The following is a 15392-nucleotide window of genomic DNA, read 5'->3' as shown; positions in this document are numbered from 1 at the left end:
TTTTTTTTCTTCGTCAGGAGACCAGACACTTGCACTCATGGCTGGGAAACCCAAACTTTACTACTTCAATGGAAGAGGACGAATGGAATCCATACGTTGGCTGTTGGCAGCAGCTGGGGTCGAGGTTTGTTCTTTATAAAGAAATCAAGTGACTTCATATAGATTGGTTGAATTTATTTCCAGGTAATAGGGAAAAAAACAAACACTCCAATAGAGTTATAGTTACCCAGTTCCCTTCCACTGAATTGTGTATACAGTCTTCCAGGGCAGAAGATATCTAAATTTCCAACATAAAACACAAGCAAGACAATTTTTTAGTGAAGTTTGCTTTAAAAAATGTAGAAAAGATAATGTGCAGTTCAAGTCATGAATAAATAACTTCAAAAATGGGTTTAACTGAGGATATAGAACAGATTTTATCTGCTCTTATTAAAAATACTGCTAGCCACAATGCTGGATTCCTCCTTCAATAACCTAGAGTTGGACATTAAAGCCCTGATCCTGCAGTTCATTGCACTGTAGTGTTGTCCTCACAGAGAGCCCTATTGACTTGGCCGTGTCAATGCTAGGAAAGCACTGTCTCTTTACAGTGAAAATTCTTGTTATAAAAGCAAGGTGATGATATTGTCAAAAGTAAGAGGAAAGGGGTAGTTTTATAGGGCAAGGAGACTTCTGCAGTTCCAGAACTCAGGTTTGGAAATAGAGAAGCAGAGGTAACATTTTAAATGACGACGATTTGGTTAAGAAGAAAAATCTTAAATAGTTCGTGTCATCCCCAGCTGCTTTAAAAATTAGAAAATACGCATTGTCAATGATCTTGAAAAAGCTGACAGGCTTATCAATGTATGTTAATGAATAACGCCATGGCTGGCTGTACCAACCAGGTACTAGTACTGAGCATAAAGCTTTATGAATAAATGTATTACCTTTCTTCACGCAATCAGGAACTCATGAACTTGGTCTTTCACAGCATTTATTTAGTATCTGTGGCTCGTTATTTGACATGGTTATTAGTATTGCTGGACTCTGGCAAGAGTAAAACATATGGTTTTCAACAATTTTTAATAATTTGAGGATTAAACCCATTTTTTTCTGTATCTCCATCTGTAACAATCGCCTTTTGGAACTTAAATGCAGAGGCTTTGATCTTGTCTCTTGCTCTAACAGCACACTCTGCCAGCATCCTACTGGACACAGGTGTTTGAAAGCTAGGTGCAGAATAAGAGGTGTTCTGTACTAAAGTCCTTGATGTGGGAGGTTCTTATCACTAAGCTCCATTGCTTCACCCCTGGTCAAGATAGCAGCTAACCTAAAGGTTGGGCTGAGCTCTTTGGGGGGTTTTTCTCTCAATTCCAGTCTGTCCAAAATGATCTCTCTTCTGCCACTTTGATATGTGCACACTTCCTGAATCTCTGCACTGGCTTCTCCTCTTCTACAGACCATTCAAACTTCTCCTCCTCTCTTTGCAAGCACTCTACACTTCCACTCTTGTCTGCATTCATTTTTGCTCCTTGCTTTTAATCTGTTAACATACAGTTTATTACTCCACCCACCTTTCCTAACCCATTTAACAAATGTGCTTTCACCTAGGCACACCATAATCTATTTGCCTACTTGTGATATGTTAAAAATGAAAGGAGGAGAGTTGATGATTACCCTGAGGGAGACTATATACACGGCACTCCCACGGGGCCCTGAAGAGAGGGAGCTGTGAAAACACATCTGGCCACAAGCAGGAGCCAGGCAAATGGTCTCCCTGCTACAGGCCCGAAGAGTCTATCTATGTACGATGAACTGAATCAGATAGAGATACATGAAATGATGGTAAACTTATTTTAGGGAACAGGGAAAAGAAAACAAGATAAGAAAAATGACAGCTGAAATGGTACGTTGCATTATGGAAGCCTTAGTCCACGCTGCAATACTTCTTAGCAAAAGGTACTGTCCCCAGTGGCACTTTTCACTGTGGTGAAGTGTTGCTTTTTGAGGCTCCTTTCCACACTGAGAAGTACAGTGGTAGCTGCCAGACATGAGGAGGATTTTCTAAAGTTATTTTAAAATAGGAAACATGTTTATTTCCATTTGTGGACATCATTCTGACACCCAGGTCACAGAACAGGGGTTGAGTTGGGGGATTTCATTACTTGTCTCGTTAATCAACTGGTATTATTGGATTTTTCAAATTTCCCCGTAAGTGAAAAGCCCTCAGATATCTCCTGATTCATAATTCCTGATACATAGTTCAGCTGTCTTGTTTTTATTGCTCTCTTTCCAGTTTGAAGAAGAATTTTTGGAAACAAGAGAACAATATGAAAAGCTACTACAGGGTGAGGCTGAAGACTGAATCTTGAGTGACTCCCAGATTTTTTTTTTTTTTTACTTTAGAATTATAGAAGATCAGGGTTGGAAGAGACCTCAGGAGGTCGTCTAGCCCAACCCCCTGCTCAAAGCAGGACCAGCACCAACTAAATCATCCCAGCCAGGGCTTTGTCAAGCTAGGCCTTAAAAACCTCTAAGGATGGAGATTCCACCACCTCAGCATTTGTAGATTATATTGTAAAGCAGTGTCCAGGCGTTTCAGCCTTAGGCCTGAACAGATATCAAAAAGGTCAAGGAGCCATGCATTTGGTACTTGGGGGAGGCCTCCAGCCCCATTCACTCAGTGGGAGTAGAAACAAACTGCAGGTGCCCTGCTAGGGATTTCCTGGCATGGGGCAGTGGGCATAAAGTCAGTGTAACCCACTCCTCTGCTTCCTACACTCAGCTTCTGGAGCAGGGGATATGGCTCACTGGGAAATTGTCTGTATTACTTTTTATGAATATTACATGTGACTCAGTTTCCCTATTCAGTGTTGTATTGCTGCCTGCCTGAATGCATAGAGTTAAATCAAAGGAGACTGTAAGAAGGTTGTTAAAGAACTCAGGGGAGATGTTCCATTGAAGCTAGGATGTTTCATTTTTTCCAAGGCTTGCAATAAAAGGAGACATAACCCCTCCAAGACCCTAGAAACAGGGAGGGGATCCTGAAGTAAACTAAGATAAGCTGATGGGCTGGGAAGACAGACAGAGAGAGAGCAGGGTAGGTGGCTGCTGCTTGCCAGGGATGGAGCAACCTGAGCTAAGGGGAACTTGCAAGGATGTAAGAAACAGCCAGGTGTGTGAGCCTGTTACTGTTGTTACACTTTGTCTAAATGCTTTGTACCTTTGAGGAATGAATAAATCATGCTTTGTTCTGAAGAAGCTCTTTTTAGTCACTTTAATCAGCAGCTGTTACAAGTTTCCAAAGGGGATACCCTGGCAGGGACCAACCCCAGGTGGATCTGCTAAAGTAGTCACAGTCAGTACCCAGGGGGCTATAACCCACGTCCTGGTCAGAGAGTGGTCAAATTGCAGAATTACACCACAGGAGAGGTAGACACCTGAGGTCTGACACCTGTGGAGGTTGTACTCAGGGAGACCCCAAGAAGGGAGAGCAGTGCAGCTAGCCTGGTAACCATGATGAGGGGGGATACTAGAAGTTGAGAGGTGAGCACTTTGCACTGTGGATATTCCTAGCTGATGTATGGTCCATAAGGGACCGTCACAAGTTAGAACCTCCCCCATTTAGAAATGTCCAGATTTTTTGGAGAAACTTTAGACTAGAACTGGTTAAAACTAGTGAAAAGTACAGATTTGTGAGGGTACAGCAGGTGCCCTGATTTAGGGTGTAGCTGTAGAGCTGAGAGTTGCTTTCTATTATGGGAACATTTTTATAAACACTTAAAACACCTATGAATAATTTATCGTTAGTGCTTACCCAATTATTATAAAATTCAACAGGTCGATATGTTGCTTATGGCCAGCTATAAAACCTTCTGCTTATTTGATTATAGCCATCTGTCACAGACATTATTCATCTATAACACATTTAGCTCATGGGATGTTGTGAGGGCCAAATGTATAGCTGGGTTCAAAAAAGAACTAGATAAGTTCATGGAGGATAGTCTCCATCAATGGCTAATAGCCAAGGTGGCTGGGGAGGCAACCCCATGCTCGGAGCGACCCTAAACCTCTGACTGCCAGAAGCCGGAAGGGAATGAATGACTGGACGAATCACTCCAACTGCCTTGTTCTGTTCATTCCCCATGAAGCTCTGGTACTGGCCACTGTTGGAATTCAAGACACTGACTACATGGACCATTAGTATGACTCAGCATGGCTGTACTTATGTTCTTATGTCTGCAACATGCTAAGAACATCTTCTCATCCTTTGTAAACTATTTATGCATCCTTAATATAAATGTGACACATTCTTTTTCTAAGTAATTTAGAATTGTTCTAAAAAATTACTGTTCAACCACACTTAATCTTCTGTGCAATAAGTGGCAACATTTTATTATATACACCTGCTTAGCACAGTAGAATTTCAGTGTCTCTCAAATGTAGAAATATTAGCACCCAATCCTGCTCACATTGAAAGCTGTGTCACACATCCCATTGACTTATGTGGAGAACAGCACCAGGCCCCAGTCAGCTACTAGGGTTCCAGTGCAATGATATGACAGTTATGGGGACTCAGTGTCTTGACATTATTTTTCCTTTCCAAAGATGGAGCCCTGCTGTTTCAACAAGTGCCCATGGTGGAAATTGATGGGATGAAGATGGTGCAGACCAGAGCCATTCTCAGCTATGTAGCAGGGAAATACAACCTCTATGGAAAAGACCTGAAGGAGAGAGCAATGTACAGTATTAATAACTTACACAAATATATAGGCTTCCATTCCAAAGCAGTTTCCAGTGCAGAACAGTTTAGGGCAGGAATGGAAGTAGCATGCACTTTCCAATTTCCAGTGCTTGGAGAATTTAGAGAGGCAGAATGCAGTTACCCAGATTTGGCCAGGCCATTGGGTGAACGCCCTTATTTTTGTGCCAGGGGATCTCTAATAAGTCTGGCTGAGATTTTCAAAGGCATGTAAAAGAGTTACTTGCCCAATTCTACTTAATTTCAATGGGATCTGGGCACTTAACTTCTTCAGGCTCTGTGAAAATCCCAGTGTTTCAATACCCAGCTATGTATCCTGTTTGAAAGATGACTCCTGCAGTAGCTCAGTGTTGGGAAGTAGCTCAGTGATGAATCTGGAGGAAGAATCTACCTACTTTGGCTTGATTTTGCAAGTTGCATCCATGTGGAACCTCGCTGATTTGAACAGCTCGGGCACATGGTTTGCCCATGCAAAGTAGCTGGTATGATTAGGGCCTAAGCAACCAACACCACTTCTTGGGGCACCCTGACTTTTCCTTGGAGGTTCCCCATGCAAAGACTAACCAGGCTGGATCTGATTTAGCCAGGGTCGGTGCAAGGAAGTTTCGCGCCCTAGGCGAAAATTCCACCTTGCGCCCCCACAACCCCCCTGTGGCAGCTAACCCCGCCCACCTGCCCCTCCCACCCGAGGAGCCCCCCCCTGCAGCAGCTAATCCCCCCCACCTGGGGAGCCCCCCCTCCACAGCAGCTAACCCGACCCAGGGAGCCCCCCCCCTGCAGAAGCTAACCCCGCCCCCCTCCACGACAGCTAACCCCGCCCGGGGAGCCCGCCCCAGCTCTCCTCCGCTGAGCACGCCGGCGCTGCTCTAATTCTCCTCCCCTGCCAGGCTTGCAGTGCCGATTGGAGGAGACTTAGAGCGGGGGCTGTGTGCTCAGCAGAGGAGGCAGAGTGGAGGTGATCTGGGGGCTGGGGCGGGGAGCGGTTCCCCTGTCCGCCCCCCCTGTTACTGTGGGCAGCCCTCCCCGTGCCCCCGCCCCAGCTCACCTCCACTCCACCTCCTCGCCTGAGCAGGCTTTTAGGTGCCCTCAACCACTAGGCGCCCTAGGCGGCCGCCTAGTTTGCCTAAGTGGGTGCATTGGCCCTGGATTTAGCTTGTGAGAGCTGACAGTCTCAGCCCAAAGTGCCTGCATATATTGCTCCTAGCTTGATAGAAATACACTTACCGTATGCACTTTGAATAGAAAGGAGAGAGAAAAAAGGTTATCACAGAACAATTATTGTAAGAGAAACTAAATGTTTTGCATTTGTAATGAATGAGAAATGATATTGCATGATATCATATTAGAAATAATCTAAAATTAGACAGACTCAGGGAACTGCTACAAATATAAGCTATATTTCTTTACAAATGTGACAACAGAAGTGAGTGACCACACACGACTTGTAAAGGTCAATGGTTGAAGCACAGAGATATGCATAAAAGATCAGTTCGAAAAAAGAAAGGTACGTAGTTTAAAATCCACAGTCGTAGGCTGCAGCCCCATGTCATAGGCCTGGTCTACACTGGGGGGGGAGGATCGATCTAAGATACGCAACTTCACCTACGAGAATAGCGTAGCTGAAGTCAATGTATCTTAGATCGATTTAGAATCACTTACTTTGCGTCCTCGCAGCACGGGATCGATGGCCGCCGCTCCCCCGTTGACTTTGCTTCCACCTCTCACCGAGCTGGAGTTCAGCAGTCGACGGGAGAGCGATCGGGGATCGATTTATCGTGTCTACACTACAGGCGATAAATCGATCCCCGATAGATCAATCGTTACCCGCCGATCCGGCAGGTAGTGTAGACGTACCCTGAGATGTTACATGCATCTATTTAGTTGTCAGAATTATTTCAAAACCATTTTAAGCAACTTATGCCCTATGCATATTGGAAATGAAACTGTCAGCTGAAAGCTTGTTAAACATTTGTTTTTAAAATCCGTATCTTAACACACATTTTTAAGTACAGATGGGGCAAAACAGACAAAATATGTCCCTCAATGCTCAAGGCAGACAGGCAAGTGAGCAGGGATAAACTATAACTACTGACACTAGAGGGGTGAGAAGAAACACCAATAACTTCCTTCACGTGGTAGTTGTGCTCTAGTGCAAGTGTGAGCAGAGGCAGCAAGTGAACACAAGGAAAGCTAAATGCTAGAGGGTGTCCTTTACACTGGGCAGCGAATCTCAAACCTCTTGTGTTCTCACTGCATTAATTAACAGGACAGGGTCAGGGTGAAGAACGGGCATCTCAGAAGGAGTATGGGTATAAATGACACTTGGCATGCAAATGAGGCACTTAGCTACAGAATCTCCTCCTTAGCCCTGTTACTTAGGCAGGAGTCACTTAGTGGGTATACAGCAAGGCTCTCATTTCTGCAGTCTCAGGTTCTGTTGTCTTGTGCATCTACCTGTAACACTCCTCATCCATGCTGTTCAGGAGCCAGCCATGGATCCTGTGCCTGGAACTGAAACCCAAGGGTGTGAACAGAAGCAAAAGCTGTTCTCACAGCAAGAGACAAAGAGAGAGAACACCACTTTCTCTTGCAGCTTTTAAGAGCAGATTCAATGTAATTCCCCACGCCCATTTGGGTGTTCCTAAACTAGGAGGTTCCCCAGTGTCGCAATCTTGTATCGAATTACTCCGATTACAGTACCCTTTAGCCTAACCCTTTAGCCTAGCCTATCTCTCCATTAACCTTGTCCAGGAAATCATTTACTGGTTCAGATAATCCCTGCCACAGCTTCAGCAATCAATGTTGATATAAGGGAGTCCTGACCTGGGGTGGTGATCAGAAGGGGAATTGTTTGTTCTAGATGCCTTTGAAACTCTAATTTGAATAATTATTTCTTAGCGTGTTTGTCTCTTCTGCATTCACTTTAGGCCCAATCCTGCCCCCATTGACATGAACAGCAACACTCCCACTGACTTTGATAGAAGAGAATCGAACATTTAACCTTTGACACAGAGAATGAGTACAGTCCTCTCTCAGTATTCTGTTACTCAGGATCAGTTGCTTGGGCATAGACATAACCCCAGGCTTGCTTTCCTACTTCTACGGCAGCTTCCTGCTACAAGTAATTGGAGCCAGGTAGGGGAAGTGCAGGGCTCAGGCCAGACAATGTGCTTTGAGCCAATCCATCTGTCATTTTTGCCCTTCCCCTGTGAAGGAGACACATTAGGGCCTGCATGGTTGAAGAGCATAGGGTGGAAAGGATCCATGTGCATCTTCTCTGTGGACAGCCAGGCTACTCAGAATGGGAGGATGGATTTGGGCCTTAGATTTAGGTTACTTCTCTGTGCACGACTTGGTGGAGGACTTGGGAGATCTCAGTGTTCAGCTAAAACAGTAATGCAGCTAAAGATTATGTTGATAGGGTCACTTCAGAGAGGAAACCTCAGCATTGCTGTTGAGCACATTTTGTTTTGTTTTGAAAATACAGATATTTACAGATCATTTAACCTTTCTAAAAGAGCAATTCATACTACAGATAAACAATCCTGATAACAAATTTCAACTCTCTAAAAACCAATCATTTTTCTAAGTTGTAAAGAAAAGCTGAAATGACTGGGGTCACTATTTTCTACAGGATTGATATGTATGTGGAAGGAACAAGAGATTTGATGGATGTGATCAGGGTTCACCATAAATTACCCCCCAAGGAAAAGGAGAAGAATCTTGCTTTAATCGAGGAGAAGGCCACAACCAGATACCTCCCAGTCTATGAAAAGGTATGTGGCAGTGAAGGAACAATTTACAGTCAGCACACAATGCTGAAGGAAAACTCATGAACTTGTAACTGTAATAAACAATTTGCTGGCCATTTATCTGGGCTTTAAAAAGAAATATAATTATCCTACACATTCTGTAGGCCCTGTTCCTACTGAAGCATCTGCAGTTATAGCCTAATTTGATTTTAATGGGACCCTCTGTGACAGTCAGGTCAACTGCAGGATTGGGGCCTCAAAAAGAATAAATGTGCTAGAGATGATGGGGGGGAAACAGTAAGAGTTTAACCTCTCAGTTGTGACTTATTTGATGTGGAGCCATGCTCGATCCCAGTGTGTCTATTTTCAGATTATACACCTAGCTATTCTGAGAAACATATTATATTTAAGGCAATGAAGAATATGATCTGTTAAATTCATTTGTACCAACCCAGAGAGAGGCAATGCAATGTAAGCCTCCTATCCAAAGACGGCTTCAAGGAACCAGCGTGCTGATGGTTTTTATATAACAAAGTCTTATACTTGATTTGAATGTCATCAATCTGAATCAGAACTTGCAACTGTTGCTGCATTTCAGATGTCGGCCCACAATGCTTCACAGTGACAGTTAAATCGGTGCAGGTGTGGACATGCAAAAGCAGTTTAATTACTGCGGTGGCTCTAAGTTGACTTAGGTTGACTTAATTTTGTAGTGTAGACTTGCCCTTTGTGTCTCAAAAACACACTCACATAAACTAGATAGGCTATTGTCATATTCTGGGGTGCAATCCAAACTAGTGAGGGGTTGTGTTACCATGTGCCCTGCAACCTTGGGTGCCTCACAATGCTTTGCTGCTTTAGCTCCCAGCTTGGGACCCTCACAAACAGCCAAAGAGCATACATGTCACACCCAACACACTCCTAGTCCCAGATTTTCCCCCAAACATGTGTTCTGCTCTCCTGAGAGTTCAGATATTAAAGGTCTGTTTTCCCTGTAAGGGATCAATATACAACAGTCAGGTACTTTAACTGGAGTTACCAATTCAGAAGAAAGGGGAAAAAAGATAGAATACCTTGGGTGTTTTGCCCCTAACTTTTATAGTCCAGTCACCCTTTGAAATGCACTTTGCTAACGGCTACCCCTAGATAAAGTTCCTTCCAGCTGTGAGGACAGAGACACAGAGTCTTGTGGTGAAAAAGGTTCCATGCTGTTTGTTGAAAAGTAGGGCTGTCAATTAATTGCAGTTAACTCACGCGATTAACTCAAAAAAATTAATCGTGATTAAAAAAATTAATCACGATTAATTGCAGTTTTAATTGCACTGTTGAACAATAGAATACCAATTGAAATATATTAAATATTTTGGATGTTTTTCTACATTTTCATATATATTGTCTTCTGTGTTATAATTGAAATCAAAGTGTATATTTTTTTATTAAAAATATTTGCACTGTAAAAATGATAAACAAAAGAAATAGTATTTTTCAATTCACCTCATACAAGTACTGTAGTACAATCTGTCGTGAAAGTGCAACTTTCATGTAGATTTTTTTTGTTACATAACTGCACTCAAAAACAAAACAATGTAAAACTTCAGAGCCTACAAGTCCACACAGTCCTACTTCTTGTTCAGTCAGTCTCTAAGGCAAACAAGTTTGTTTACATTTACGGGAGATAATGCTGCCCTCTTATTATTTACAGTGTCACCAGAAAGTGAGAACATGCATTTGCATGGCACTTGTGTAGCCAGCATTGCAAGGTATTTACGGGCCAAATATGCTAAACATTCGTATGACCCTTCATGCTTTGGCCACCATTCCAGAGGACATGCTTCCGTGCTCATTAAAAAGTAATGCATTAATTAAATTTGTGATTGAACTCCTTGGGGGAGAATTGTATGTCCCCTGCTCTGTTTTACCGGCATTCTGCCATATATTTCATGTTATAGCTGTCTTGGATGATGACCCAGCACATGTTTATTTTAAGAACACTTTCACAAAACGCAAAGAAGGTACCAATGTGAGATTTCTAAAGATAGCTACAGCACTCGACCCAAGGTTTAAGAATCTAAAGTGCCTTTCAAAATCTGAGAGGAACAAGGTGTGGAGCATGCTTTCAGAAGGCTTAAAAGAGCAACTCTCCGATGCAGAAACTACAGAACCCGAACCACCAAAAAAGAAAATCAACCTTCTGCTTGTGGCATCTGACTCAGATAATGAAAATGAACATGTGTCAGTCTGCTCTGCTTTGGATTGTTACCAAACTGAACCAGTCATCAGCATGGAAGCATGTCCCCTGGAATGGTGGTTGAAGCATCAAAGGACATATAAATCTTTAGCGAATCTAACACGTAAATATCTTGTGACGCCGGCTACAACAGTGCCATGAGAATGCCTGTTCTCAATTTCAGATGACATTGTAAACAAGAAGCGGGCAGCATTATATCCTGCTAATGTAAATAAACTTGTTTGTCTGAGCGATTGACTGAACAAGAAGTAGGACTGGTTGGACTTGCAGGCTCTAAAACAGGGGTGGACAAACGTTTTGGCCCAAGGGCCACATCTGGGAATAGAAATTGTATGGTGGGCCAGGAATGCTCACAAAATTGGGGTTGGAATGTGGGAGGGGGCGAGGGCTCTGGTTGGGGGTGCGGGCTCCGGGGTGGGGCCAGAAAGGAGGAATTCAAGGTTTCAGGAGGGGGCTCCAGGCTGCGGCGGGGGTGTGGGGGAGTGAGGGCTCTGGCTGGGGATGCGGGCTCAAGGGTGGGGCTGGGGATGAGGAGTTTGGGGTGCAGGAGGGTGCTCCAGGCTGGGATCGAGGGGTTTGGAGGGCAGAAGGGGGATCAGGGCTGGGGAAGGGGATTGGGACGCAGCAGGAGGCTCAGGGGTGCAGGCTTGGGGCGGTGCTTACCTCAAGCGGCTCCTGGAAGCAGCAGCATGTCCCTTCTCCGGCTCCTACATGGAGGTGCGGCCAGGTGGCTCTGCATGCTGCCCCATCTGCAGGCACCACCCCTGCAGCTCCTGTTGGCCATGGTGACCAGCCAATGGGAACTGCAGGGGTGACACTTGGGGCGGGGGCAGTGTCCAGAGCTGGGCCCCCTGGCTGCCCCTACGCATAGGAGCTGCAGAGGGGCCATGCCACTGCTTCTGGGAGCCGCATGGAGCGGCCCCCGACCCTGCTCCCCGGCTGGAGCACCGGAGTGGGGCAAGCCCCAGAACCCACTCCCCAGCGGGAGCTTGAGGGACAGATTAAAACTGCTGGTGGGCCGTAGTTTGTCCACCCACCCCTGCTCTAAAATTTTACATTGTTTTATTTTTTAATGCATTTTTTTTTACATAATTCTAAATTTTTAAGTTCAACTTTCATGATAAAGAGATTGCATTACAGTACTTGTATTAGGTGAACTGAAAAATGCTATTTCTTTGGGTTTTTTTTTTTTAGTGCAAATACTTGTAATCAAAAATAAATATAAAGTGAGCACTATACACTTTGTATTCTGTGTTGTAATTGAAATAAATATATTTGAAAATGTAGAAAACACCCAAAATATTTAAATAGATGGTATTCTATTATTGTTTAACACTGCAATTAATCGCGATTAATTTTTTTAATTGCTTGACAGCCCTACTAAAAAGGAGATTGGTCTGTTTCTGCCCTCTTTGTTGCCAAAGAATGGCCACTTGGCTGGTGATTGCCAATTAACTCTGATGACACCTGGCTAGAGGCATCAGCTTGTCCTTTGTCTTTGAGAAACCAGTTTACCCACTCACCTGACTTGTCTAGTAAACACACTGAATTATAATTTCAGTTTATTTTTATTCTTCTTAATACACATGTTGTACATACATTTCACCATGAAGTTATTGACCAGCAAGTTATTGGTTTTCAATTACTATCTCATAAAGCATATTTTGTACAAAGATTATTACAGTAGTGTGTAAATACAGGGTGTATTCGGTCACAGCTAAATATGATTGGGTTCTTCCTGAACTACCAGATGGAGTAATTGAAAATGTGTATCAGGAGCTTCTGTTCTCCCTGCGCATATACAAGAACAAGTCCTCCTTCCATCTGGTAATAGTCTGAGACTCTGGACAAAGAGCTACCTGTGCTTTGTACTTTGATCTCATCTCCCAAGATATCTTGGCAATTATCCTTGTTCTTTTTTCAAGCAAATCTCCCTTCCTGGAAATCTAACTACTACTGTCTCTAAAACATACTCCAAGTTTCTCTATTCATAGGCACTGTCTTTTCTGAAACCTTTATTCATCCTTTAATTGCCTCCCTTTTTAAGTCAGAAAAGGATGTGGCCCTAAGTGAAGTTTTCCACTTAGCCAGGCATTCAGATTCTTCCCCTTAATACATAGCCCTTACAATAGAGTTTGCCCACTATGTACTTTGAAATTGTATTTAATTAGAATATGACCCATCTATGCCCATAAAACTGACCTCTTATTCTTTAGGTTTTGGACGATCATGGACAGGATTTTCTTGTTGGCAACCAGCTCACCTGGGCAGATATCCAACTGATTGAAGCCATATTAATGGCAGAAGAGAAAGTGTCCACAATTCTCTCCAGATTCCCTTTGTTACAGGTAATGGAATTATCCATATCAACAAGTGATACGGTGAATTCACTACTCATAAGTTTACAAGATACAGAAATGTACAATGTCAAGTATTAAGTAAGGCTTTTATTTTAACAACATCCCTTCTTCCCTTTCCCTTTAGCTGGAGTTTTTTTAAAAGGAAAATCCCCCTGGTTTGATAGTCTCTGAGATGGTCTTACTGATGGTAATAACTGTTCTTTTAAGGAAAAGAGAGAAGTTAGTTGTGATGGGCTGGAGTTGCTGTTGTTAACATCCGAGTCCGTTTCCTTTAAGACATAACAAAACAAACACACAGAAAAGGGGAGAGAAAGGAACAGAAAAAACAGAAAATGCAGCTTCTGTCTTTGTCGCTGACTCTCACTTGCAGTCTCACTGCTGGAAAAACACAGGCCCAGCACACGGTCTGATCAGCCACTCCGTGACCTGGCACACTTGTGCCAGCATCGGGCTGGTTAGAGCTTTGCTTTTAGCAGCCTCTTTCTGGTCACAGGCTTATAGCAGTGTTGCAAAATACACAGTCTTGGTCAGCAAAGCCAGATTCTTATTAAATTAGGGTGACCAGATGTCCCAATTTTATAGGGACAGTCCCGATATTTGAAGCTTTATCTTATATAGAAGCCTATTACCCGCCATCCCCTGTCCTGATTTTTCACAGTTGCTGTCTGGTCACCCTATATTAAACAGAAGGAAAAAGGAGGGCAAGAGAGGAAAGAGAAGAACTAAGGTAGGAAAAGACAAGAACACTGTGGGAGGCAGGAAAGAGAGAGACAAAATTTCACATCCCAGGTGGTGGTCAGGATTCAGCTGGAGCTGGTGAAGGTGACGATATAATCTGGCCCCGATCTGGTCAGGACATATTTTAGGATTGGGATGAAGAAGGTCCATGGTCCCAGGAGACAGTGGGGGTGGCAGCCAAATGCTTGATCCTTTCTCTTCTCTTGTCTTTTAGTCAGCCATCATTGTGGTAGTCAGCTTTTCCCCCAAAAGTCTCTTTTTAAGGAACCTAATAGGGGATTGATTGGTGGATGGGTTAACTTGTCCTTTTATTATTTTGTCCATCAATTAGGCCTAGTTTTTGACACCCTAATTTTGGTTCACTGATTTTTTTGTTCCACACTTTTTTGTTTTCCAAGCATGTTTTTAACACAGCATGTTTTTAACACAGTCCTTAAGTTATATCAGTAGGGCTTTTGGTTTGGACTAATTAATTTTTTTCTGTCTTGTTTTTTCACCTTTTTTCATGAACATTTGTTGTATTAGGTTATTATAATATTTTATGAACTAACACTTACTTTTGACAATTAAGCTTACAGTTAGGATAAATTTGTAGGCCAAATTATTACAACATTGCCTGGCAGTGCCTCATACCCTTCCAGAAGGTAGAAGTTACCACCTGAAAACTGACACTGTTGAGAACCAAGAAATACACTCAACAAAACAAACATGGGCAGGAATGGTGTCCCTAACCTCTGTTTGCCAGAAGCTGGGAATGAGCGACAGGGGATGGATCACTTGATGATTACCTGTTCTATTCATTCCCTCTGGGGCACCTGGCACTGGCCAGTCGATAGACAGGATACTGGGCTAGATGGACATTTGGTCTGACCCAGTAGGGCCATTCTTATCTTCTTATCATATTCTCCTAGAAAGCTGGCTTCTCATGAACCTCCAAACGAATGGGAAGAAGAAAAGGCTGCAGTTTGCAAGCCAGCTGATGTCTCATTCTGAGGCTCTCTGATTGGGATCAGTATCAGATCAGGCCTATTTCAGACACTTGTGTTAGTTTGTTTTTGGCAAAAACCGTCAATGAAAAACTTCCCTTTCTCACTTTAGGTTTTTAAAGCAAGAATAAGCAACATCCCCACAATAAAGAAGTTCCTACAGCCTGGCAGCCAGAGGAAGCCTCCCCCTGATGAAAAACTTGTAGTGACTGCAAACAGAGTTTTCAACAGGAAATAATAGCTGGGTTCCCTTTAGTGTGGTTAGTCAGTTCCTCTTACTGTTCTAAGCTTCTCTGGGAGGGACTGTCATTTTCATTTTGTACAGTGCTGAACATACAATAAAAATACCATGTTAACTGATACAAGGATCATGTGAATGTAAATCATAATATTTTTTTTAGACTGTTATGTGAACATGCCAGAAAGGTAAATCCATGAATAGAATATGATCCACAAATACTGTTTGAAACAACATACTGTAGAAAGCATTTTGAACAAAATTACAACTCAGTAAATAAGCAATATCTTAAAAATGGGAGAGTGCATGCAGATTTCAATAAATCATGT

The 15392-nt window shown here is 43.0% G+C and overlaps 2 protein-coding genes across 2 annotated transcripts in view; both read left to right on the top strand.

Moving 5' to 3' along the window:
- The window catches only part of LOC135875959 (glutathione S-transferase A4-like), a 68241-nt gene that overhangs the window by 15883 nt on the left and 36966 nt on the right, over positions 1 to 15392 (top strand). The gene's annotated exons all lie outside the window — the stretch shown is intronic.
- LOC135875641 (glutathione S-transferase-like) lies at positions 38 to 15063 on the top strand. Its single transcript, XM_065400597.1, has 6 exons — positions 38 to 124; positions 2276 to 2327; positions 4588 to 4720; positions 8376 to 8517; positions 12958 to 13089; positions 14938 to 15063. Exons 1-6 carry the CDS (start codon positions 38 to 40, stop codon positions 15061 to 15063), a joined length of 672 nt encoding a protein of 223 aa, XP_065256669.1.

Source organism: Emys orbicularis, chromosome 3 (genome assembly GCF_028017835.1).
Source record: "Emys orbicularis isolate rEmyOrb1 chromosome 3, rEmyOrb1.hap1, whole genome shotgun sequence".
Classification (NCBI taxonomy): domain Eukaryota; kingdom Metazoa; phylum Chordata; order Testudines; family Emydidae; genus Emys; species Emys orbicularis.
This window is presented reverse-complemented; position numbering and strand designations above follow the sequence as displayed.